This window comes from Anopheles nili, chromosome 3 (genome assembly GCF_943737925.1).
Source record: "Anopheles nili chromosome 3, idAnoNiliSN_F5_01, whole genome shotgun sequence".
Taxonomy (NCBI): Eukaryota; Metazoa; Arthropoda; class Insecta; order Diptera; family Culicidae; genus Anopheles; species Anopheles nili.
The window spans coordinates 6,019,404-6,046,854 of NC_071292.1; the positions used below are offsets into that span (position 1 = coordinate 6,019,404).

The 27,451-nt window shown below is 42.1% G+C and overlaps 2 protein-coding genes across 2 annotated transcripts; both read left to right on the top strand.

Annotated features, from left to right (window-relative positions):
• On the top strand, positions 1-23,838 carry LOC128725423 (phosphatidylinositol 4-phosphate 5-kinase type-1 gamma-like). The gene is made up of 15 exons (XM_053819163.1): positions 1-137; positions 259-305; positions 12,908-13,267; positions 13,346-13,488; positions 13,567-13,741; positions 13,816-14,150; positions 15,727-15,756; positions 16,284-16,376; positions 16,440-16,572; positions 16,647-16,734; positions 17,909-17,971; positions 19,649-19,729; positions 20,876-20,974; positions 21,314-21,657; positions 22,417-23,838. The coding sequence occupies exons 1-15, from the start codon at positions 20-22 to the stop codon at positions 23,836-23,838; spliced, it is 3,531 nt and encodes a 1,176-aa protein (XP_053675138.1). The 5' UTR covers positions 1-19.
• Positions 23,839-24,368: 530 nt separating this feature from the next.
• LOC128722444 (putative lysozyme-like protein) lies at positions 24,369-26,774 on the top strand. Its single transcript, XM_053816106.1, has 4 exons — positions 24,369-24,384; positions 24,588-24,828; positions 25,797-25,957; positions 26,032-26,774. Exons 1-4 carry the CDS (start codon positions 24,369-24,371, stop codon positions 26,772-26,774), a joined length of 1,161 nt encoding a protein of 386 aa, XP_053672081.1.
• The last annotated feature ends 677 nt before the right edge of the window (positions 26,775-27,451 follow it).

Below are 27,451 nucleotides of genomic sequence, written 5' to 3' on the forward strand. Positions count from 1 at the left end.
CTCGTAATTAGAAGAGGCGATGGCTTCCGGGGATACGGCCGCCATCGATACCATCGACGTAGAGTCGGCACTGTCTACGAAAAATTCCGAGTATACCAGCAGCAGCAAGGACCAGCAACTGGAACTAGATGAATATGGTATGCATTTCTTTGCTTTCCAAGAACTTACATTAGAGAACACCTTTATCTCCATCACAACCTCAGCAGCATGCTCTTATGTACATGGGATTAAATTTTGTCTTCATGTTTTCATTCGCAGGAAAATTCATCAAGGACACACCGGGAAAATTCATCATGGCAGACGGGGTAAGTCGATTCATTTACAAACGTAAGCTCATAATTTAGCAACGTAAGCAAAATACGCCATATTTCCTAATCCCTAACAAACCTGGAATGGGTCACATTCCAGCAACAAGGATCACGACTCGTAAAAGCGCTCTCAATGGAAGTTGTTTCTGTAAACCACACTCGCGTCGCGTTTATGTGCCGTATTATTCCCAACGTTTGTATACGTTCGTTCCAAAAACCTTTATCCCTTTGAAACCCCCTCTCGGAAAACCTCGGTTAGCCTCTGTTTTTAGGGTACCCAACGCTGGAACCCGTGGCGTGGGATCGGATAAACCCCAACGTTGACCATCGTTCAGGATTTCTTCCCTACCAGGGCCACCCGAACTGAAGGCCGGGCGAATTTATCGATTGGCCCATATTTTGCGGCTCCTTCCGGCATCACTTTCGCTTTCTTAATGTCGAGCGTTGTGGGCGGAGGTGTCGTGGGAGGGAATTTGTGTTTCACAAGAGCACAAGATGTGCGCGAAGGTTCCACCCCAACCCCATCGTTTGGTGAGGTGAAATATAAAATCAGCGGTCATGGGGTTCTGCCTTCGCCTCCCCTCTTCGTCAAGGTGTGCCAGAAGGATACGGCCGTCCGTTGTTGCTCCACACACACACAAAAAACAACCGACAAAAGGAAGCGAGGTCCATTCGGTCAACGTACCGGCCGAACATGACATTCTACGTTGGATGCATAATTCAGTGACACTAAGTATTTGAACACCTCTTTGCTACGGCAAGGCTGTGCTTGACAAAGGACGCAAACGGATGCTCACGATGGGTTTAAAATACCTGATGCATTCATTTGCTGCCGCCTTCACGTCGATTGATGTCCGTTTTGTCCTCGATCGGGGGGTGTACGTGTGCGTGGGCAAGACACTTTTTCATATTGGAAATACGCTACAACTCCCCGTGGTTCTGCTCTGGAATCGTCCAATTTCGCTTAACTCGAAGTTTACGTAATATTTTTAGCAAATTCGTTTTGTTCTCTCATCTGCCCTAGGAAGTATTAATAGCGTTGCTTTGGTTATATAGCAAGGACGAACAGCCGTTTCTCTAGAGACTGGCTGGTTGTTAATGTTGTATTACTTTGTTTTAAAAGGTTGGGATTTGGTTTCGTTCGTCCCGTGGGTGTTTTACACGCTTTGAACAGCTGCTTCTGCTGCTGCTGCTGAGGGCATTCACCTTCTGACGACCGATGACACAAAGTATCAGTTTTCATCATGGACAACACGGAGACACGAGAAGGATCTCATCCTTTGTAGAGAGGAACAAGGACATTTATACGCCAATGTATGGTACTGTTTCGGTTAATCAACCTATGAGGTTAGTTTGGACATTAAAAGGAGCATTCAGTGAGTTTCTGATTTTTGCAATCATTCTGCTAGTACAGATTGCACATGGCGTCCCCAAAACATGGATGGCAAACCGCACAACTATCGCTTTCAATTCTCCTGCAAACACTCGAACACCGGGTCCCGAGATTGGCGAAATATTTGCGCGACCAAACAACGGCGGGCGTGACTTTTGAACCCCGATCTGATTGGGCATGGCGTCGGCGGTCGTGGCCTGTTCGGTTGCGTTTCGGTTCGAGCTATTTATGGAATCCAGCAGCGACCACCAGCGCACGATCCAACAGGGCGCGAACAATAGTGAGAGTGGTCGACACTACCAGTTGCACGCTAACCAACGGTTTTAGTTTGGCCACGTTTTACCTTTCGACTTTGTGTGGCCCAACATGGCCGGCGCCTGAGCCGGCGCAACAAATGACGGGCTTTAGAATGTCTCTATCACTCTCTCTCTCTGTCTGTCTACTGCACGCACTCACTTTGTTCTCCCGAACTGCACAATTATCGGATATTAGTGCGTCTATGATCATCAAACATGCACAGCGTTTCCGTTGAACCAATCCCCCATCGTATCAAAACGACGGCCAGTGGTTCTCGTGTGACACGATCCGCTTATTGGGCGGTGTGGCTTTTGTTTCGCCGCATCAGAGATGGGTGATGAAGGTTTGGCTTTTATATGGACCTTTCAACGGTCATCGAAGTTAAATAAAAACGAAAAGAATAAACGCTCACTCAAACAGGAGGTCAATTACTTTGTTATCTACAAACCAACAACGGTGCCGATGCCATCGCCGCTGCTGATTGTTTCGTTCGGTTGCTAATGAAGTCAATGGATTCGTTGGCCGGGCCGAGCTCCGAGGGAATCTCCCCCTAACAGCCAGGCTGACCTCCAATAACCCACCAACTCTCGAGGCACACGACAGCCGGTTGAGATATAATTTTCTGCCCCTAGCGTCCTATTGTTTCGTCCGGCACATTCTACGGGGCGATCGGATGCAAGAGTTTGCGAGTTGTTCTCATCTTGCAATTAACATGCAATGCTAAATGTGTGGGAGCATGCTGCAATCGAAATGTGGTACAGATTGGCGCAGGTTTGTACCGATTGGGTTGAGAACCTGCGTGTGGAAGTGTATGCGAAACAATTGTGCTTTTTTTTTGCTTCTTCTCACCTCGAACCCGGTGAGAATCGAAAGGGGGGTCCGGGTTGGGATTAATAACAACTAAACATGAGGAAACCTGGTCGGTCGTAATCGTAATCGCGTGTATTATTCATAGCGAAACAAATAGATCCCTTTTGCTACCGGGGCATGCCTTGTACGAGGAAATTGTTGCTTGTACCGGTTGTACCTGGAAATTATTGACACAACGCACGCTTCTATGTTGCATTCGAGGAGTGTGTGTTTGATTTCTTCATGCATCAGAAACGGTTAAATTTTCCTAATACTCATTTACAATTTTTGTAATCATTAGCTCAATTCTTCGCTCTCATAACAGAGGTCTATTTTTGTTCTAATTACCGGCACCGAACATTTATATTCCCTGTTTGCCGCTAGGGGTTTGTCTCTCCTGCTCCGAGCATAACGTCGACTAACTAGAAAACTCTCCAGCCTTTCCACGCTTTTCTCCAGCTGACGGTCGCCCTCAAGAGTCTTGACCACTTTGGCTTCGGCAAAGTGTACTCCTGTGCTCATTAGTGCAAACAGTTTTGTGCGATACTTGAGTGAGTATGTGCGGGCCAGCAGCGTAAAAAAAGATGCACGTTTTTTTTCTCCTTTTCCATCAACATGCTTGCTTTGCAAGGTCACGGAGGTTCAGACGATGCCACCTGACTTTACGACGAGTGACGACGCGAATGCCCTTAACTAACCTAGCCGGCGCGTAAACTGAAACTGTAAAAGATGTTTTTACAACCTAGTTTATGTAGCATGCATTATGGTGCGATTCAACAATGGTTTTTGACAAACCCAAACCCCATAAAAAGGAGAGTATCCTTGTTTTTACTGTTTCGTGTGTATGTATGTGTGAATCATAATAATAAATTTTGCTTAAATTTCTTAACAGTGCTGCTCGGTGGGACAAGATTTGAAAAAGAGAAACCAGGGTGCAGGAGTGAAGGGACGAATTATTTGCTTCCGGTTTTATGGTCCCTGTTTTTTTTTTTTGCTGTCGTTTCCTGGCACGCTGGCAAACGCTTGCCTTGAGTGTTTCATTGACTGCAGGGAGGAAAAAAAATGAAACAAAAGGTCCAACTCATGATCCTCACATCACTTTTCTCTTGCGGCGACGAACACCGGGAGGCTTTTCTGGATCCTTTGTTTTTTGCTTTCCCACATCTCGCATGATGGCGGTGGCTTTTCTGCAAGCACCGTGAAAAGTAATTAAATTATTCAGCAAAGCCTGACCGGCTTGTTTAAAGCACCACCATCACGGCTTGGCTTAGGAGTAATCTTTTCTGGATACAAATTTCCGCTCAAGGATCTTCGTGGCTGTACCTAGACATGGAATGGCATGGAAGTTCTTATTTGAGCGCTTAGTGCACGTAGCAAAAGCGACCGTTAATGTGTCTCAAGTAAACTTGTTTCGCCTGTTAATCGTTACATTTAAACAGCTTCAACTGTTCCACACAGCACTCAATACAGATTTTCGAACAAAAATGTCTCCTTCTCACGCGTCATTGAAGCAATTTGTCCACCATCTCGTGTGCGCGTGTGTTTGTGTGTGTTTGCTGGGGAATCGCTGGCAAACGAAAACAACTGGGAATTGTGCACATAAAACGCGATAAAAAGATAGCGCGACTGCGGGCGATAATGATGCGGTTTGGGCCGAAAAGTGAAGCCAAATTGCCTGGCTCGTAACGGATGGCCCTGGTGGTAATAAAAGCCCGTGGGTTTTTTCGCTGGTTTTGCAACACTGTTTTACCGTCCTTCGAAATTTTAATGGAGGAGCTGGTGGTAGTCACGAGGAGGGACAAGAGAATATCCTGTGCGGCTCTTGGTCATTCGCTCCGGATTGGCTTTTCGAGGCCAAACGACGCCATGTGACGTACGGAGACTTAAACCGCTCGAATCAACGACAACGTTGCTTCCGTCATATGGCATAATCTTGGCCACTTTTGCTTGCGTTTCCTCGCTACTCACTGTTCTGCTTCCCTTCGAGAGCTTGTGCCCTGCAAAATTCTAAAAACCGGACCAACCCGCGACGTCCCAACGCGCCCTAATGACTTTGCAATTCTCCATCTCGCCGGTGGTGTGTTTGTCCATCCGAGAAAGGCTCCTCCTGCTACAATCACAGCAGCCACCGAGCGTGTCGTAGGGCGTTGATAACGCGCTTCCAACCATTCGCATTCTTTCGCCATGATCAGCAACCATTATCGGTGCGCTGGCAATGGAGAAGTCGAGCTCGCCCGCGCGTTTCCATGTTTGCGTAATCTCGCAGAATCATAGCATACACGAGGGCGTTCTTTTATCTAACCCAATGACAGCATCAACGGGCACGACGGTCTTCGGTTCTCGCGGGTATTCGTGTGCGCGTGTTTGAAGCTGGGAATGTTGGAATTTAACGCCCACAAAACCAACCCCGTACTAGTCTGCTGATAACACGGGCTTTGGGGGAGAAACAGGAGCTTAATTGCAGCTTGCAATTAATGTTGCAGCACCAATGCGACCGAAGTAAATGAAGGACTTCTCGAAATGCTGCACACCTTTCGTGGACTATTTCCTCCATCGGATGGAAGGAAAGTTTGTATTTTTATTACACTTCTTACTCTGCCTCGAATGGGTTTACATGTCGAAGAACATGCTGCTAGGATTGTTGTTGATTGGAAAGGACGCGTTGCTGCAAAACTTTCGTAAAAGCGAATGCAAATATGCACATTGAGCTGTTGTGTTAGCTTCCTAGTTGTGACGCTCCTCAATTTCAAGCGATTAAGTAACAACAACCGTTCAAGTGTAACGATGTCCAATGTCAGAAGGGTGATTTTCGCTCATCATTCACTGACCGAGCGCTTTAGCTCGAGATCTGATACATTCAACGGTCAAGCATGATTCGGTTTGATCTGGTTTCAACACTCGTACGAGCAACGAGCACCGATAAAGATCAACTCAACACTTGGCTGGACGTTTATTCGATCCGGGAAAGGCAACACCACATTCTCAATTGGCAAAAGGGTTGATACGGAGATGAGCGCTGTAAGCATCCGTAGTATGCTTATTTGGTATTTTGGTCTGTCGACTGTATGCGTAATATAAAGCATGCTTTTTATGAGCAATCAACGCAGCAACATCGACTACTACTCCCTCACGTGGGGAGGCGCAACCAAAGGTAATTAGAACACGACGAATCTCGCACACTCACGGGTCAGTGGGCATTTGCGTTCCTGTGCTATTGGCTCATTAGGGAATAATTTTGCGTACATTGCTCCTTTCCATCGGAATTTTAAGCAGAACGCACTAAACTCTGAATATAATAATATCCGCACTATCCACAGGCTCTAGTTTATGGAGGAGTAGAGGTAGTCGACACTTGATTCAAGAACAACTGGCAACCTCCGCTGGGTGGATTGTAACGGTTGCGACTCCGGCAGTTCCGGAAGGCTGCTGCCGCCAGTTTATGTTCCATTCTGTGGTTCCGTTTTGGAAACGGTTCGCAACACTGCCTAGTTCCGTCTTACTTTGGGTCGCTAGGTTTGAAGGAAGGTGTGCTTCTTGTGGATGGCTCTGGTTTTGTTTGTTATGTCCGAAGTCAATGCCTTTATGGTGGTGTATGCCTCCCGGTTTCCCTTCAGCCATAGTGCAAGGAACGAGCATAAACCGATAAAACCGTCCAGATATGGCCAGTTCGATCGCCTTCTCGCTCCAGTGTGTACAGAATATGTTTTATGCATTTATCTAGCAAATTGAAGCAAATGCCTTCAGGCAAACTGGAATGAAGCTGAAGTGGGTGCTCAGTAGCGATTATAAAAGGGGGGGGGCATTCCTTTACTTAAGTTATCAGCACTGAAGTATACGAAAAATTGTTCTGTGCTCTTTTAAAGTCAACATGTTTACTGAGATTTTAAGTGTTATTTCATAAAATAATCATTTTCTCTTGAGAGTATACTATCGTGCTATTTTATGTCCAATCATGCTAAATGCATTGTCCAATGAATGCGAATTAAATGCTTGAACATATTATAACCACGATTACATCATGTCGAACGGAGAGCGGCCACTTTCGCCATAATCACCCCAAGCTATTTTCGATGGCGTTTATCAATGTTTTAATAGTAACTGTGAAACTTTTACTCACATGGCACAATTAGCCGACTGCCATATGTAAGTAGATAAATAGAGGAGCGCCTTTGCGATGGCACACGCTGTCCATAAAATAATGCTCCCTTGGGTATGATTTGCGTAAAATGAAAATGTTTTCTATTGCCATATGCTCATTTAATGATTATGACTGGTTTTGAAGTGGGACATTTATTATTATCCATATTCATTACTTAGTAAACTACCTTACGTCGATGTTGATGTCGATCGTTGAGGGTAAATATCGTTCTGGTCTACGTAAATGATGAGCTACTATCAACAACTGAATACTCCCTAGATATGACGTATCCTTAAACGCACATAGCAAAGGAGTGGACTGGGCTTGGCTGTGATACCTTTTTTTTGCAGTTTGTTTATGTGTTGCTACTTGCTTTCATAAGAGCAGAAATAACGCTAATCATCTGCAATCTCATCACACCTGCGTGTTAACTGGTTCATTCGGTTGCATGCGAGTCCGGTTGTTGTGTGTAATGATGACTCATTCGGTCGTTTTGACGTGCTGGTAAGATTTTTTCTCTCCCTAGATGCCATTAATCCGGGTTCCGACGAATCTTGATAAATGTTCTCTCGATGTGCCCCAAAGACTGCCGAATCCTTCGGATGTGTGCTCTGTAGGAAAGGATATTAGGAGATTTACTTATAAGCGCTTAATATTCCTTACACATTAGATATGCGAAACTTTTGCCACATCCTTGGATCAATTCCAATTCTTGTTAAGCATTGCAAGGTATTTCGATAACTGGAATTGTCAGTGCAATAGAGAGATAACACGCAAACACCCCAAAAACTATTTCCGGCGAACGTTTTTTGTTGTGTTTCATCGTTTATTATGCCTCGATTCGACGCCTAGTGTTCAGAGAAAATGAAATTTCCCAGCAAACCCAACTCCATCAGCTGCCGCCACCATCAGTGGATCCCTGGTCTATGTTTGGATTTATAAATATTTCCATTTCCAAAGCATTGTTCCACAAATGGAAATTCTGATGCCTTGGCGATCGGAAACATCGAGGATGCTGTTGATGGACCGGTGTCATGTTGGAAATATCCGCGCTGGCTGGGATTGTTTGCCGATATTGGCCAATAATAGCAACAGCGGCGGAAACATTTCTACCACCATCGTCTAGTCTGTACGGTGTCTTGTTTGCATATGAGGATGCCAACCATTGCACAGAGGCATTTTGTATGAGTATGCCAGCTATTTGGGGACAATCGTTGGTCTATTCTTTTCGGAATGAATACATTTTGCAAACGACTTTAGCTCAGTATTCCCGTACGCACAGTTGAATGTTTTCTACAGTTTCCTATCAATTTTTAGCAACGTAATACAGACTGGCGTAAAAGTTAGCGTCATAATTGACATCATAATTAGCACCACATCCTGGAACAATTGACGTTTCTTTCAATGCCCAACGGTGTCGTTTACGGTGGAAACACGCCCACTGTTGTGGGACTCACCCTATGGAAGAATTTCCACACCAAACACATGCAGACATTTGCTTCGTAAACGTCACCTTCAGTCGGTTATCAAGCTGGCTAGCAACGCCTGGAGATATCGGCCATGATTTACAATGAATTCTTGCCCGTGTGGTGTACCTGAAACGTCAATTTTGTTGGTTCCCTCGTTGATATGGACTTCCTCGCGCTGTTTGGATGAGGGGCAATAATAGATGATAAAAATTATGACGCGCAAAACCTCTCCTCGCTTTCGGACCGGGGCGCAGCCAGCCTGTTCGTGTCACAAGATGTCTACCTGACGGATCGGTTTTTCACCGGGGGTGGAATACAGTTGACAGCGATTCGGTAGTGAATGCGATTCTGCATCAAATCGCACCGGTTGTTTGTTGGTGATATAAAAGATAGCATGCATTTAGCCGGTGAAATGATGTGGTCGCTTGATTTTGTGAGTTTTTTTAGCTAGAACTTTATGCTTATTACCATGTAGCATATTCTTTCTACCTTTTCGAAACGTATGAAACGTGGAATGTAATGCGAAGGAAACTTGCTGGTTGCTGATTTTTGTGCTGTGTCTCAATCATTGCCATTCAGTCGACGATGCTTGCCGTATAAATGTGTTCATTTTTGGAACCTACTACCCCTCCATATTGCTGCTGGTGTCTCAAAATAGGCAGTGATACCTTCTTTTTTGTACTGTAAATCCCAGCATCAACCTGTGCCTTTTCGTTCCAATGGCGCATGTGACAATATCGTACTCGCACACACACTCACTGTTCATTTAAAGCATCTATGGTCTCGAATCCGCCTCGACGGAGCTCTCAGGGAAAGGACGTAACAGCCACAAGTGCTACGACGAACGGACGGACGGACGCGGTGACGTACCTCGCAAACTCTGCAAGTAAAGCGACAAACGGATCGGTGCCATACCTTGGCATGGTTTTATGCATACACATCGCCTAGCAGCAGCGGCAACCGCACGAGGCAGCGCAAAACGCTTGTCTGTCACTCGTCTCCAAGGTAGTCATCACCTCCATGGTCATGCCGTTGTTGGCTTTCAGCTGATACAGCGCTCAGGTCGTGCAATTGTCCAAGGTGCCAGATATAGGACACAGTGCCTGATGGTGCATTTGCCATGGAGGGGGAAAAACATAGCGATTTAAAGTGGATTTACATCACAACTAGCTTGCTATCTAATATAAGTCAAAATCATCCAATTATTATGAATTTAGATTGTTTAAAAAGAAATAATACGGTCCCAGATTTTGACAGTTGCTATTGAACTTTAAATTTGATCGGCAAAACATCGTGACCACACTGTAAACAGCATGTAAACACGACGGGCCGTGTCGTATCCTGGCATCATCGAACCTCCCATAGAGCACACGTACGCGATCACGTTCAATAGTTATGATTGCGCCAACAAAAATATTTCGCGATCTAAAGCATCTTTTCTCGTTCGTATCGTGTGGTGAGGGTGGGGACATCGTGTTGCGTTCCTCCTGTTGCCTTTCATATCTTTCGAACTGAGCGGTAAACTGTCCGTGGAGGAGATGCTCCTACATTCCTTTGCTGTGGTGTGGGTGGGTGATTTTCAATGCCAAAAATGCCTACATGACGTCGAAAGGTGTGTTGTTGAACAACAACGTTAAGCGTTGGCGTTGCGGTTACCGTTTTCGGCGTTAAACAGATAACACAGCGTGTAGTACTTCCCATACTTCCAATTCTCAAAGCTCTCTCAGTCCTTGACGGACGTCGAGGCCAAGCGATTAGCGTTAAAATGCGGTTTGTAAGCAAACTTACCTCCCCCCCCCATTTCAAACAAGCAATCGAGAACGCAACCTGCCAGGCACTTGTGATTGCTTGTGACGCTGCGATTGCACGTGAATAATTAATATTTTTTTCATCAGAAAATCACTGCCCCCTCGCTCGTTGCATCGAATGCATTTGCACACCTTTAATCACGGCATGGCGCATCGTCTCGGGTGAGGTGGAGGCAGCCAATCAACCGGTGGGCAAGATGAATAACTCATTTCCTCGCGATACTCATCCATATTTTGGGTTCGCAGGTGTATGTGTGCAGCGGGAGCTGCTCGTCGATACACTTCGGCATCGCTGCATTCGCGACTGCGAGAGGATAAATTCCGATGATGCAATCAAATGCAAACCAGGCGCGTGTAGCTGTTGATGCTGTGGTTCAACATGTTTCTCTACCTTGCGTTTGAAAATATGTATAATTTTTGCTCACGTATTTAACACTGTAATGTGATGTTGTTTAATTAGAAATTTGATGTGTTGGATGCGTCATCAACCTTTGCTCGTTGCTGCCTGCATTCAATGCAAACCCCCAGGGCAGGTTTAATTTCAATTTCAAGGAAAAACATGGATGTCTCAACTCGGAGTGCTGTGTAAATTATTATTCCTTCACTCGTGTGCATCAACCGATCAATGATTATTAGTTTAAGAATAATGGCAATAACAAAAGCATCTCCCCTCACGTCTCCCGCCCATCTATATGCTTAGCCTTGCATAATGCACCATACTTTGAGGTTCTGTACTATTGCCCCCGTAAAAATCATGTCGAGTGTATGGCTGTTATTATTCGCATTTGTTTTGGTGATGGTCGCAAAACATTTATTCAAACTGAGCTGGCCTTCCCTTTGGAGCTGAAGCAATTTCAGATACAGTGCTGTTTACTGTTTTTACCCCACAGCTCGAGTTGGAGATTAAACCATTTCACTAGACCTCCAAAATCAAACCTTGCGTGGTTTGAGAGTGAGTTTTGTAGTTGTTGTTGTTGGTCGTTTGATGTTGAAACCAGAACGTGACCAGAATGGCGAATGGGTGCTAGATGTTTTCACGTGTGCCCAAATCAGCCCAACGTGTTTGTAGTGGGAAAGTGATGAAATCAGGCCCATATGGTACGCGGAGGGGCTTTCTATCGGAGTTTAACCCCCACCCCTGGGTGTGCAATCTGTCGCCAAACAGTCGCTGAAGGAATTGATTCGCCAAAGTCGGCTCGGTCTGCAGACATTCGGAAAGCTGGCAAAACGCCGGTATGAATGTTTGGTCGCAAGAATCCTTCGTTTCCAACGCGTACCGCAATCAAGAGCTCGTACGGCGCTGAATCTTACGCAAGGCAGAAAAAACGTGATACCGCTGGTGTCTTTGCAAAATGTGATAATTTGAACGACACGCGGAGACAGTCGTAAGTAAGGGAGCAAAATTTGGAAGCAGATTTTGCATTTTTCTCTTCTGTAAGTGAAATCATCTACAAATTTTAATTTTTATTCCATCGTATCGTTTTGATTGTGGATTTAGCTGAGTTTGGATATAATAGAGCAAAAGCCACAGTCGCTTACACCTTCCTATATTTGTGGGTTTCCAAGGTATAAGCACAAGCATAGTTAATGCTTTTTCTGGTAGCCAACATTTATTTCCCTTTCGACAAAAGGAGAGAAATAAAAGTTTTTCAGGAGCGTTTACAAGGGCAAATTCTAACCTGTTGATTTTGTGCATGCTCGAAAATTGTTGAATTGGAATTGAAACTAGTTAGTATGACTGCTTTCTATTGTTTGCCTTCATGGCACTGCATTCCTAGTCATAACTGTTTGGAATGCTGTGCTGCGTTGGCGTTACCACCCTGCTAGTCGTGTGGCATGGCTACTTGAATAGAACACGTTTTATCAATTGATTTTCTAACCGTATTTCGAGTGAATCAATCGACCCAACCTATCGAAACTGTGTTGTGCTATCGATATAATATGCGACAGCAGCAACATCACAAACCTCATGAAACAGATAATTTAGTGTCCGGAATTCATGCTGCCAGAGGAGTTACATATCGAAAATTTACCACATGAAATTATGTTTGCGCCTAATCGTTGCAAGTATTGTTGCGGTGCGAGCTTTCATCAATTTGATTTAGATGATTTGTTCTCAACAGCTAGAATAATGCACTAAATCCCAACCACTGCTAGAGAAGGGGCAGAATTGGGTGGCAACGCTGTTTTCTCGTTGTTTCTTCTCTTTATTCGTACATTTCATTCACGAACTGCGTGTGCACGTGCTTGAACTGGTTTGCATTATTCATCAGCTGCTGTAAATGTTGATGTATCGTCTGAAACGCAAGTGAGCTTGCAACTTCTTAAATAGTAACTAGCGAAAAGTAGATGCAGATAGTTTGCTGTCCAGCAGCAGCATAAATTGCTTATTCATAATGCACAATTGTTTGAAGGCTCCATGCCTCCCGCTATCCCTCTCAGGAGTCTCAATTAGCGTAATATGCCTTTCGATAAGGAGAATGTAAGGAACGCCACGTCGACGTGCTGGTTGCGCAATAATTCTTACAACGCTGATGAATCGTGATCAATCGAAATTCAGATAAAGAGCAAATCGATGGTGTATTTTTTATACTTTCAACATATAATATATGCTTAAAAAATACTTGCTTTCTTTCTTGTTACAGATGTCGGGCGAACAGTCGTTGGCCTCTCGGCCACACCGGCCGAAATCGGACAAGGAGCGCAAAATTGGTCATCGGCGAGTTGGCGAGGGCGGTGAAATTACGTACAAAAAAATCCAAACCACCACCATCATGGGTTCGATCCAGCTTGGAATCCAGCATACGGTCGGAAGCTTGGCATCGAAACCCCGGCGCGATTTGTTGATGATGGACTTTTGGGAGCTGGAAACGATATCCTTTCCACCGGAGGGATCCAGCATGACACCCGCGCACCACTACAGCGAGTTCAAGTTTAAAATCTACGCCCCGATTGCGTTCCGGTACTTTCGCGATCTGTTTGGCATTCAACCGGACGATTTCATGGTGAGCGGATACCGGCTGGGATTGTTGGGACTGTGCCAATGAAACTTAATCATATACCTGTGGCTGCCCTTGTTACAGATGTCTATGTGTTCTGCGCCACTTCGGGAGCTATCGAATCCTGGTGCATCCGGTTCGATCTTTTACCTGACGGACGACGACGAATTTATCATTAAAACCGTGCAACATAAAGAAGGAGAGTTCCTCCAGAAGCTGCTGCCAGGGTAGATCAATCAGCTTGCGGTTAAACCAGTCACTAAGCTTATTAATATCGATGTTTTTTTGTCAAACCCCTTCCCCAGGTACTACATGAATCTGAATCAAAATCCCCGCACGCTGTTACCGAAGTTCTTCGGCCTGTACTGCTATCAATGCAATAGTAAAAACGTTCGATTAGTCGCTATGAATAATTTGCTTCCCTCCTATGTTAAAATGCACCTCAAATACGATCTCAAGGGATCGACCTATAAGCGGAAGGTTCGTTGATGCGCTGGATGCACAATCATGCTTCGTTTGATGGAAAAAAACATGCTAACTTTACATATTTTTAGGCAAACAAAGCGGAACGCTCGAAATCCTCTCCCACATACAAGGATTTGGATTTTATGGAGCACCACCCGAACGGACTTTTTCTCGAAGCAGAAACGTACAGTGCGCTGATCAAGACGATCCAGCGGGACTGTCGGGTGTTGGAATCGTTTAAAATTATGGACTACTCGCTGCTCGTCGGCGTTCATAATCTCGATTCGGCTGTAAAGGAAAAACAAGAGGCTGCTGCAAAGGCTAGGTCAGAGGGCGAATCGGATTACGAGGACGCACCGGAAGCGGATCAGTACATGGTGCAAGAACGAGAGGAACAGCGAACGACGGCACTCAACCGCAGCAGGTGAGATTCACCGTCTTCTTTGGCGGAACGCTTACATGCATGGGTGCCAAATTTATTTGATTGGTAAAATACGGTAGCAGGAATTGTGCGTTTTTATTTAGTAAACGGTGCTGCTGTTGCTGCTAATTTTGAGATTTTTGTTCATTTTGGCACTGCTATTGAAATGGTATTTTGTAAATATCTACACCAAAGCCCATGCTAAAAATCAGCTTGCAGGTGAATTTAGAAATTAAAATCATTCGAACAGATTTTGTTTCAGTTCATTTACCATTGGATAGTATGTATTTTAAATCAGCTGTCGTATGTACTGAAATAAGCTCGTTTTGTTCGATTGTTCTTTGATTTATACTGTTTTTCATCTTACTTCATTCTGCTCGATCGAGAGTACAACATTTATTTGAAACTACCATTTCACATAGAGTTTTGACACATGATCATTAACTGATAGCAAAATGTATGCTGCTTTAATGAAAAAAAAAACTCTTCTTTTTTTGGTGCATATTGAATTTGTTAAATTGATATTTTTTTCTAATTATTGGCCGGAAGATGCTGTGTATAACGATTCTACGTGCTTAGTTGTTACGCTTTGAGTTTTAGTTATGTTTTGTTCCCTTAGCCGTTACCTTGAATCTACATGATTGTCCGATGAGTGTATAGCTAAGTAGACTTATTGCACTTACACTGGCAAAGAAACAACACAACACAAAAAATGCAAAATTTAACAACATTTTGCAAGATAAAAAATGGCGATTATATTTTATTTAGTTTTTTTTTATATTTTTATATAATGAAATGTAAAAAATGATGATACCGTATGCATTTGAATTATACAGTTAACATTATTAAAGTTGTAAAAGTGGGAGCAAGCTTTTGATGCGTACGTAATGCATACTTAATACGAGTTTATGCAATTACACATTTTAAACTGTTCTCTCTCAACAGCTCTGTGCCTTTCGTTTTCATGAACGAATTTATTGCCCGAACACAATTGTAACTGAACGAAAACCAAAATACATTCTCCGAAAAACACTGATGGTATACAACACTTCCAATCCACTGAACTATGCCACTTGCACTTGATGTCTTTAGTTGTGAAAATATTTTCGACGCATTTTGATATTCCATGTGCCATTTCCAATTCCGTCTATTTGTTTATCCCTCCCTTGTATGTATCAATGTTTCATAAAACCCAATGGTTTATTTATGGAACCCGAATCCTTATACCGGCTATGCTATTATTTTCCGTTTTCCTCATGTTTTTTTTAATGTCAATTTTGATAAATTGACTTATTGTTCCCAACACCGCTCAATAAATTATCCAACAACAATTATACAAATTTTCCATTTTTAATTCAATCTCATTGTTGTTTAATAGATCGATTGTTACATTAGCTGTTTTGATTCAACTTTTTTGTTGGATGTAGCACGATTCTGGGAACGTGGTGTACACAATATCTGGATAGAACGTAAAATCAATAACGAACGAAACTTACTGACGGTGTACATTGTTCGTTCTTGTTCTTTTCCCAAACTCCATCTCCCTGACGGTGTAATGGATTTTTTTATCGGTACACAGGCACACAACCTACGGAAAGATGCTGATTAGGTATGACGATCCGGCTAAATGTGTGGAGAGTACAGATGTAGTGTTGCTCTTAATCATTTAATATCCCAAAGTGCATCATTTGGTGTTTTGTTTTTGATACGGCTCACATAGCTCCATTCCGGCGGTTTAAAGTAATATCAATTCTGCGTAAAAAGCTAGTTCATAGGCCATGCTTGTAGAGAATCATGCCTTACGTGCTCCTTGAAACTAAATCGAGTTAAGGCATATTACACAGTGGTGTTTTTTTACGCTATTTGGTCTGTGAATTATAGACTGCAGGTCGTGTATTGTTAATATAAAAATATATTTTGGTTGTATTGCTGCATTCTGGAACTGTTTGAAAGCATTCTAAATGCTTTGGTCATTTTCAATCGATTAAATAATCTTAATAATGTCACTGACTTTAACAAAAGAGTTAGTGTTTCACATGGCTGAACCAATTATGGTTGCTTGATGATTGTTGATTGGGGATTTATAAGGCATTTATTATAATTTTGGTATTTGACACTATAATCATCATTCCATAGGTCTATCAACAGGCAAAGGCTTGTTGCGCATTCGACAGCAATGGAAAGTATTCAGGCTGAAAGTGAACCAATCGACGAAGAGGATGATGTTCCGTGAGTAGTTAATCATATACTACATTTTGAATATGAATAATCATGCAAATTTCTGTTATACAGTCCTGGTGGTATTCCGGCGCGTAGCGAGAAAGGTGAACGGCTGTTGCTCTTCATTGGTATCATAGATATTTTACAATCGTATAGGCTAAGGAAAAAACTCGAGCACACGTGGAAAAGTATCATCCACGATGGTGTAAGTATAATTTCACAACAAGAACGTGCCAGGAAATTGAATAGATATTTCATTAATTCCTTTTTTGGTTACAGGACACTGTGTCGGTGCATCGGCCTTCCTTCTATGCACAACGTTTTCAGGACTTTATGGCCAAAACCGTTTTCAAGAAAATTCCTTCACGTAAGTTCCGTCATCGATTGCTTATTGCCATAGAAGAAAACGCATAACAATTGTTGTTTTATTATAATGATTCTTATTATCGGGAGCTAAACCAATTAATCTTGTGCAAATTGCAAAACATTGCAAACAAAGAAAAAACACACTCCCTCTCAAAAGCAAGCAACAGTTGACAAACGTTTCATGTGCCTGATCTTACGCTAATATACATATTAACGAATATTTATTAACTTTGTAGCATACATTGAGCCAAACTTAAAATTAAATCATGTATCAAGCTCTTCCCCTTTATCTAAAAGCAGCAAACAATACTGAAATAGTGTGCATTTATCAAATGGGTAGGGTATCGTCTATCTATTTTTAAACTCGTGAAATTTCAACCGCAGTAGTAGCAGCTACGAGCGCCGTGTTAAACATTTATGACCAATCAAGTTGTATTGACAATTTCCTGTTGTGTCGTTTCTGGGTAGAGAGATGGACCAGTCTATTGGCTTGTACAATGCTAACGCCCTCATCTTTACCTGGTTGAATGTTGATCGTGTTCTTATGTGTCGACGTTTCTTGTAATCAAATCTCATTCATTTTATATTTACAAGATTGTTATGTCCTTCTTTAAAAATACACTGCACTTGGGAAGGTAGATAATGTATGCTGCAGCTCCGGTTAGATGGTTAGAGGTTATGGTTCATTCTCGTGGGTATTTCAATTTGAATTCATCTTCTGCTCAATGACGCAGCATTTTAGTGGCAATACTAACGTAACTAAACTAAAAATGACAGGATAAGTTGCAGTTGCTAAGCATCTAATTTAAGGGATCACTATTTTCACCCTTTCACTTCGCTCCAATGAATGCGTTCAAATATTTTATATTAAATCTCTGATCTATATTTCTCTTTTTGCTTCTTGTTCTCTCATCTCTTTCTTTTCTTACATATTGCGTATTGCAAACATGATATGATAACAATTGTATGCAACGCTACAATTGTTTCTGCAAAATGTATTAATCCGAAAATAAAAATATTCTGCGATATTGGTACTGTACAAATCATCTTGCCACGTCGTAATTCAACTTGCCGCAAATGTATGAAACGGATAACTAATTATCAAACGAATATTACAAAACCAAATCTTGCCAACAAACCAATCTCCAATTCAATTAACGCAATACACACAACAGTGGATCTGCCCGAGATCAAAGGCAATCATAGAAAATTTCGCACGTTGGTCACCAGCTACATAGGTAATCTAACATCATTCTCCTGTTGTATGTTACGTGTTTACATTGTGTTTTTCGTTGATCTTGCTTGTCCTTTAAATTAATAATTATCTTGTTTTGATTATTGTTCTTTTGATGCTCTTTTCTTATGCTTGCGTAATGGAGGGTCATCATAGACTCCTCTCTCTATGAAATTGATTGTTCTATCTTTGTTCTATCGACTCTGCAGTTGCATATTCTTCCTCTACATCGTTGGAGTCTTCTTACGTTTCTATTTTACTATTTCTTCCGTTTTGAATTGATATTTCTAACAAGAATTTTCTACTTATCAGCGCTATTTCTGTGTTGCAGTAACTGTATTATAGTGATATTCTTGCACAAGAATGAGAGCGAATGAGAATGTGAATGTTAACGTTCCGTATGCAAAATTACCATTATACGTAGATTGGCGCAATATCATTTATAGTTGGTTAAACATTTGATTCCTGTGTAGTATATAGATTCATTCGCTTCCATGTTGTTCTTAAATTTTATTGTGTTGGTCTAGCCTAGGTAGTGATTTGTTTCAGTAATTCAGATTATGTGTGATCATCTATATTTATTTGCAACTAGTTTACGCACTTTACATTGGTAAAAAAAAATATTTTGGAAGTATAGTAATCACGGCTTGAGAAACATTGTTAAGTTATTTTTATTATCAAAATTTATTCTTAATGTTTATTTTGATTACAATACTTCGCTTATTCTATCTCAAATATTTGGCATGCTCGACCTCTCATTCACTCTGTATTGTATTTATTATTTCCGCTTTATATTGCATTTACCATCGACACGACTGTCCGCTTTGGAATTTCTTTTCCATGACCTTTAAATCATCCTTTCACTGTAAAATAAGGGTTGATAAGTTTTATACAGTTTTATACAGTTATTGCTTTGACAAAATTCCGATACTTTTGTTGTAGTATCAGGCATTATCAGTTTTCTGTTTGTGTTGCAATCCATTTAAAATCCTTGAAATATTTCTGATACACACAATACCTAATATTTTACGTTTATCTAAAAGCCATATATGTATAAGCTTTTAATCCAGCATTTTTGTAATGATTTAATTTTGTTTTTTTTTTTGACTGCTCTTTTTTCTTACGGGTATGAAACTTGCAACAACAGTTTTTCTTTTTTTTTTAGAATAACTTGAAAACAGTTCAGGCGTGATTTGTTTGTGTTGCTTTTGGGATCCATAATTGCTGCTAAATCCTTATTTTAGTGCTAATATATAACACTACATTTTTAACACTGCCAGGAGAAAGTAAACCAGTGCGTCTCCAAGCAAATCATTTATATATTTACTGATATATATCTATTGTAGCCAAGTTGTACGTTTACTTGACCATATTGTGTTCTTTTCTCTTTTTCTTTCTATTTTTTTCGTTTTGGTTTTCCTTACCTTCTATCTCAATTGAACCCGTGTGTTTTTCTCAACCTCAACCACCACCACCATTGATCCATACGCGATCGTGCCAACTACCAACCACCCTTCGACCACCATCACTACTACCCTACGCCATCTTGTACTTCTCCATCCAACTCGGCGCCGTTCTCCCGTGTTTTTGCGCTTGTTTATCGATATTTCTACAACTGGCTCAATTTCATTGAATAAAAAATGCTCTAAAATATGACATGGGGAAAACTTTCCATGTGAAGCGCTAAAACATTCACCATCCAAGAGAAAAAGTTTATCGAAAGCCGCACAGAGAGCAAAAAATGAAGAAACAGATAGTCAACGTAAGTGTTTACCTTTATTTTTATTTTACTTGTGTTCAATACCTAGAGGGGAAATCTTTTGCGTTTTAGTTTTTGGTTTCACTTTTTTTTTTTGCGTTTGTTTGAGTTGTTCTAGCTTTCCGTGGGTTATTGTTTAATGATTTTCCACATTGTTTATAATAATTCATTCGTTTTTGTATCAGTCTTATCATCCCCAACAAAACGATCGAAATAATCTACATGTACAACATTTTCTAATTTTGAGCGAAGTTTGTGGACCATTAAGTTTGTTGTGTCGTGCGTATCCCCTGCGTGTGTCCTTTTTGTCTATTCAAAAATAATTAAGCAAACGTTTATTTGAATCATTCGTGTGTTGTGTCCTTCCTGATGGTATACTTGATATACTTCACCATATCTATCACTGTATCTGTCTCTACATATTTCCTGCCTTTCATCATGGCTATTTCTATTTGCATTATTTTATTTTCAAAGTGCGTTGCATATCATTGCTGATCTTCAATTAAAATATTTAAAAAATTGTTTTGCCGTTTAATATAAAAAGCCTTATATCGCCTCTTTCTATCGCCTAATGGAAGCGATTTGCTCGGTTTTGTTTACTGATTATTTTTTTCACTATTGGTTATTACTTTACGCATGAGCGAAATGCAGGAATCTCGTATTTGTACGTTGATCGTATCACCGTGTTTTAATTACGCTCAGTACACAGTTGCCGTGATAAATGTCTTTGTAATACTGTCTTTCTCACTCGATGCCCTCTCCTTCTCTTTGTATCTGTCTTTATCGCTCTGAGGACACCGTCTGTCCCGTAAATGTTTTATGTTTTGTTGGTTTATTTTTCTCGTATTTCAACTCGACCGATTTTTCACGGTTTTCTATTTCCTTCTCGTCCGTGTGCTGTACTATCTTTTCGTGTTCTCTATCCTTCGAACGCGTTTCTTTTATTTTTAAGCAGTAAACCCCTCATACACTCAATTTTTTCGGTATAGTTTTGGATATTCATACCGGGAAGATGAAATACACGCATAGGCATCTAATTGCACTTGAACATTTTTATCACCTAGTTGCGCACATTACTATCCTCGTGTTGATATGTAATATTAATCTTTTTTTATTTTTATCTCCTGCCCCGTGCATCAACATCTTTAGCGGTAGCTGGTAGTTCCCATCAACATCATCATCAAAATCAGCAATTTAATCCAACGCAGACGCATTTCAATCAACAAACGACGGGGACACCAAAATCAGGTAATTTATACAACTAAACCATCGTGTGCTATATTCAACTATGGCATCAGATTTGATTATGAAACATGTTTGTAAGAAATGTAAAGCGATCATGCATAAGCAACATTTTAATTAACCGGTTGTTGTTAATCGATCCAACTAAACAACTATGATCTAATTGATGTAACAGAAGCCCTACTAACCGTCGTGTGAATATCGTTTTCATCTGTTTCTTTCCTCGTGCGGCTGGAACTAATCAACTAACCTGCTTATCCGTAATGTTAATATGTAAACGAATGGGTTCATATACTGTCGATTTGCGGATTTGTATGCCGGCTCGCGTCGCGATCGCTCTCGCAGATGTAGATACGTCTTCTAGTGTGCATACGGCGGCTACTATAACAACGACTTCAAGTAGCAGTGCTACTGCCGCAGGTGCAGGTGGTAATGGTAAAACTGGTGGCAGCCTTGCAACAGGAATGACCAGGGCTGGAGGTGGCGGCAGTGCCACCGTGACACCCACTAACATGCCACCCCTGAAGAAGAAAACGACGGTCGTTAAGCAAAGCGTTCCACCCCCGGTTCCACCTCGTGGCTCGCCAAAATTCAACAAAGCGAGTGGTGCGGGGTCGGGTCGACCCGGGGGTGTATCCGGTTCGTTGCCAAGTCAGTCCAGCGGCCAACGGGGACGATCCAGCGCAGGTGTGTGTATGTTTGGCTGAATGTTTGAGTTTTTTGTTGTTGTTATTGTGTTGTAATGACCTATGTAAACTCGTCCTGTAGATGATCAACTGGATCAGTCGTTGCTGTACTTTCTGTATGTTATATTCCTTTTTTGATCGTTTTGCACATGCCGCACTGTGATTCAAGAAAATTTCAATCGAATGTTTGTCATATCACAACATCATATTTAAAAATAATTCATATGATTTTTTTTATCAACTGGATCTGTTGGTGCTTGCATAAAGATATTGTTGGTTCGGTGGGGCTAGTAGTTTAAATCAATTCACATTATTTCCAAAGCATTTACATCGATTCGTTAGCGAATGCCTCAAATCTTTTTTAGTTTTTTAAGTGTTCATGAACATTTACTACAGTTTGCTATTTTTATTCGCATCTTTTCGAGTTTCTTAACATGTTGAAATACATGAATGAATATGTTGAGAAAGTATCATGTGATGAACGAAGCTAGAGCATTTGCGTTTCATACCGCAGTTTTCTTAGTTTAGTGGATTCTTTTCGGTTAAAACCAAATGTTCTCACTGGAGGGAAACGAACGAAGTACAAAGCAACCCTGTTTAAAATAGAGTTTCCTTTTTGTTGAATGCCGTACGTTAACATTTAACGAAATTGCGTTATCTTGGGCTTTCTCGTTCGTCTCCATCTTATTCGTGAGAGTGCGCTCGTTAGCAAACTCACACCGTGCTTCTGACAAAAAATCCAACACAATTCGTGCAGGTAAGAGACAACAACGGTCATCACCACGTGACAATCAAACCTGGAGCCACAATAGTGCGGTAGCGGCCGAGCGCAGAGATGACAAGGACGACTCCACTCAGCCACGATCGACAACGCTTGATCCACTGCATGAAAATGAAGCAGCTGAGCAACAGCTGCTTCCGTCCCCGAATAAGGTGCTCAGTTGGCTTAGCAGTAATGACTTTGGTGTGTCTGAGAATGGTGACCATCTGACGGAGCATCTTTGTGGGACAAACAATTCCAATAGTCATAACATAAAGGGTGGCGCCAACCGACAAGAAGTAGCTATCTCCGAATTTTCTATTTCTGTACCCAAAGTGGTTGCCGTTAAGCGAAAACCCCTGAATGGTAACGGGCTGACAAGTAGCGTTAGAGAAAGAACTAAAACGTTCGAAAGATTTTCCAGCCGCAACGGGAGTGGTTCCTCAGTGCAGCAAATAATTAGAAATTACGAGCGATCTGCTGCTTCGGCGACGGTTGGTCGATCCGAGTCGATGTACTCCCGGGTTCCTTGTCATTATTCCTCAAAAGAGCCCAGAATCTTACCACATCGCACCGTAAAACCATTGTCGCCAACAATACCCATTATCACAGAAACACTCGTGGAAGACGAGAATAATAACAAATGCATTTCTGATGCAGAACCGGACAGCGGTTGTGCTCAAACGTTTGTTCCCATGGCGCAGTTGTTGGAGCAAAACGAGGATCTAACAATGCACGAGAACGATCAGTTGGTACTGGCGAATTTAAAAAACGTTGTTAAATCACGATGCGAAATGTTCAACGTCACACCTCGGTCAACAATTGAAAGGAAACCGCCTAGCACCTCGATACCGAATGGTGGCATAACCCTGAACACTGGATCCTTGGATAGACATAAGAACCAATACTCGACAGGACATTCGAAGTCACCGAAAGTAAAACTCTCACGCTCGGTGAACACACAAGGCAAAGATCGACAATCGGATCGACGATCGGATCAGGAAGAGATTCAAAGAAAAATTGAAGAAATTGAGGCGGAAATTCGCCAGAACGAGGAACGACTTAAACGAATGCCATCCAGGCGACGATTATGCAAGAAGGAGGCAATTATAACACCACCACCTGCACGTGTCACCGAAGAGCGTGCCTTTGAGTTTGGACGAACTCCTTGCCGTAACGACAGCTTTCTGTCCCTGTTGAAACCGAAAACACGTCGAAACAGTATGCTTCCAAATGGCCTAATTGACGACATGGTAACAGCTAATGTAAACGTTGCAACGACGACAACGGGTCGACATGACGATGCATTCCTTCGACAGCAAGAAAAAGCTTCGATTATCCGACAAATCGGGCTACCACTGGACGAAAACCATAATCTGGAGAGCTACCTGGAACAGTTTAGCTTAGAAGGAGAGTTTGTGTAAACCATCGGTGTTCGACAGCTGCTTCCCTTAAAGCACTATCCTTACCAGTACTCCTCCGTACATGTGAATCGCTATCCTTTGGTAGAGTTGCTATTTCTGCTGCCCTGCTTCAACAACTTAATTTTTTCGCCCCCTTCTCTCAAACTCTGACCAGCTTTTCTGTACGTTTTGCTTGCGAATTTGGTCGTGATTTTGCCTTAGGTTTGCACGAGTGTTTGGAATCTTGGTACTACGGGACATCGGCAATCTTGTTTTGTGTATTGTATATTGGTTACCAGCTTTTTCTTTTACCTCCCACCGTGGGTTTTGCATATTTTTCGATAACATTCGTTTCTACTTTCCGCCTTTTTGAACCATTGATTGCAAATAGAACATTTGGTTTGGCAAATACGACATTTGGTGTTTGAGCCCTATATTCGATGTATGTTTTTCATGTGATCGTTTTATGATTAAGATTGTACATAAAGTTTTGTTTGACTGGATTTTATTTTCGTTTTGTTACACACAAAAATACTGCAAACAACGTAACCATGTGGCTTGAGCAAAGTGTGTTAATGTGTCTCATGCTGCTAGAGCGACTGCGTCATGCGTTGTAGGAGGAGGCGATTGTGATTTCCCATTCGTAGCGTTTGGATTTTATTATTTGATTCGTGTACAATTTAGCTGTCCAAGGACACTGAAGAAATCAAATCAATCAAAAACAAGAACAAAAATCAAACTTAGACGCTTCGTATCTCGTATCTGGCTAGGCACATCTCCTTCCTGTTCTTCCACTCCTCCTCCCGCTTTTGACGACATCTCCGAGCACGGTAGCAGTAGCCATCGACATTCGTCGGACGAAAAAACGGGCAGCAGCAGCGGAATCGGAAGTGCCGGCGCCAGTGGCAGCGGAGGCGGCCACGGCGATGGTGGTGGCGGCGGCGGTGGGGGCTCCGTTGACCGACGGAGTACTTCCTGCCGCAGTGATAACTACAAAGAAGACTCAATAAGGTATGTCGCCTAAAGGGGTTTATTGTTTTTTTGTTTTCCTCTCGTTAAAATCGCGCCCCTTTCCTCGACGTGTGTGAGTTGTGTTTGGTCTTTTTCCGGTGGGCCCCTTTTTCGGGTAAAAGGACGATTTTTGTTGTTGTTGTTAAACATTCGCCTTATTTCGTGAACAAATATAAATCTCCGCCTACAAAACCTATAACAGTTTTCTACAGACAGAACTCCAAGGACTCCAAGTTTAATGCACGGCATGAATTATTTTATATTGTTTTTCTTCGATCAAGAAACATATTACGCAATGTTTTTCCTCGGTTATATTTGAAAGCAACTTTCTTAAAATTTCCTTATTGATTGCATGAAACTATTGCATCTTGGCTGCATTGTTTTCTTATAAAAGCCTTGTTTCGTTAGCTTTTTTAATCACATTCTTTTTAATCATATTCGTTTAATGTTGTCCCACTAACTTTAGTTTCAACTAACCATTTACGTTTACTGTTATGCATTTACTGCAACCCAGAATGCATCTCCCTGCGCAATAATTCAATCATTTTGTGAAATGCTGCCTTATTGTTTGATTTATTTTCGTCCGTGGTCGAAATCTTTCTTCGCCGTGCGCATCCATAACATAATGTTAGTTTGCAGGAAATTTGTTTTATTTTACTTGCATACAATAATGACTCATCTGATTTGTTTTTTTCTTCTTTTCTTTTTTTCTCTTTCTATCTATATCGTCTTCTCGTTGGTGTTGTACTTTGCTTCCACATCCCTTCGAATGCTGTCATCCTTCCGTTGTTACGTTTCCTCATTTTTACGTATTTTACGGAATCAACATGTGCCGTCAAAACATTATTGTACTTCTTTTACATTTCGCACAACAACATGATTACGTTTCCGTACATGTCATATTTTGTGTTACACTCGACACCGGGGAAAACATGACCGTTAATCTCTACATCGACTTGCGACTACAGTATATCAGAAATAAGATTAGAAAGTCATTTAGCAGTCGAATCATCATCCAATAGCAATTACGGCTCTCGAGGGGCTCTAGCGTCGGTCGAAGGATCGACTCCAACGTGGACTGAAGGAACACCCAGCTTTACTGATTCGAGCTCCAGTGGTGATATTGGAAGTAAGTGTCCATGCACACGACATGCAATCCTGTTGGCTAATGTTTGATTGTTTTCCTCTTCTTCCCCTTCGTAGCATTCTCAGGCCATTCCTCTCCCATGTCGGACCGGGATCGCCACAAGCCGACGGTCGAAAAGGCACTCAACTCGCTCACATCGGAAATGGTAAGCTTTTCCAAGTTGCACCAGCTTCATCACCATCATCATCACCAACAACACCACAACCAGTACCACTCCTCCTCTACCTCATCGGTGTCGTCCGCTTCGGGGCACAACCACCGGAAGCAGCAACAGCAACATCAGCTTCATAAGCAGGTTATCTATGTGAAGAACAGCAGCTGTTCGAGCATAGACCAATCGGTTCACCTACTCGGTGGCGCCGGCTTGGTCAGTGCTGGTGGTGGTACCGGAAGTTCCGGCATGGGAAGTGGTGTCGTCGGCAGTGGCGGCGGAGGCATGAGCAGTGGTCATAGCAGCCCGCTCGTGATGATACGTCGAATTACGTCGACGAAGGTTAACGAAAGCATCACTTCGTTGAACTCGTCGTCAGGTGCAGGGGAGGATGATTCCGCGTTAAGGGACATCGTTTCATCTTCACATTTACTTCCTGCTTCTTCCGCTTCGCTGCGATCTTCGATGGCCTCCTCTGACCACAACCATACCATTCATCACCACCGTGTAAGCGATAAAGCTGCTGAAGATGATGCGAATGGGATGAGTACCAGCTCCACTTCCGGTCACGGTAGCGATGGGAGCAGTGATGGTTCTCTGACCGAAACCGATCGCAATGCTTTGGGTCGTCGGTCTCGTGAAGAGTAGTTTTTTTTTGTTTTGGTGTTTCAAACAAACAACAAAGTTCACAGCAGCGGACACATTCTAATTTAGATTTGCCCAAAAGCTCACTCTACCATTGGGCTCTCGCGAAACAAAAAGTGTTTTAATGCTGTGGTAACAGATCCCACTTCTCTTTGCAACCGCGGAGGTTGTTGCCACCAATTGGCAATGGTGGATGTTTGGCTCCATTGTTCGAAGACAGTGTATAGATGCTGTGTAGATAATTATTGACAATGTGATTTAGTTTATGTATTTATTGTTTATATTCATCGTCAAATCGAACAGACAGGTACAGAACGGGAGAGAAGAACCGCAGAATATTAAACCCCGACAGGAAGTAGGTTGATTAGCTGGATTATATAGGTGCATTTTGCAACTGGGAAATGTTTAAAGAACTTCGGAATAGGTAGTGCGAGAAGAGTTTTACCAGCGTTATAATGATCAAGCAATTGTTGAAGTTGTTTTATTTACGAGTTAACGCAACCAACGAACGAACCTCATCTTCCTATCGAGAGAAGCGAAAAGAGAGATTTTTTTTCAACAAATGTCACGGGAAAAAAATCGCGACAGTACGTACGCTCCTCAAAATCGTTGAAACATTTGTGTGCATTTCTATCTAAGCAAAATGGAACGCCAAATGTGCACTTCCTTTTGTTGGGAGT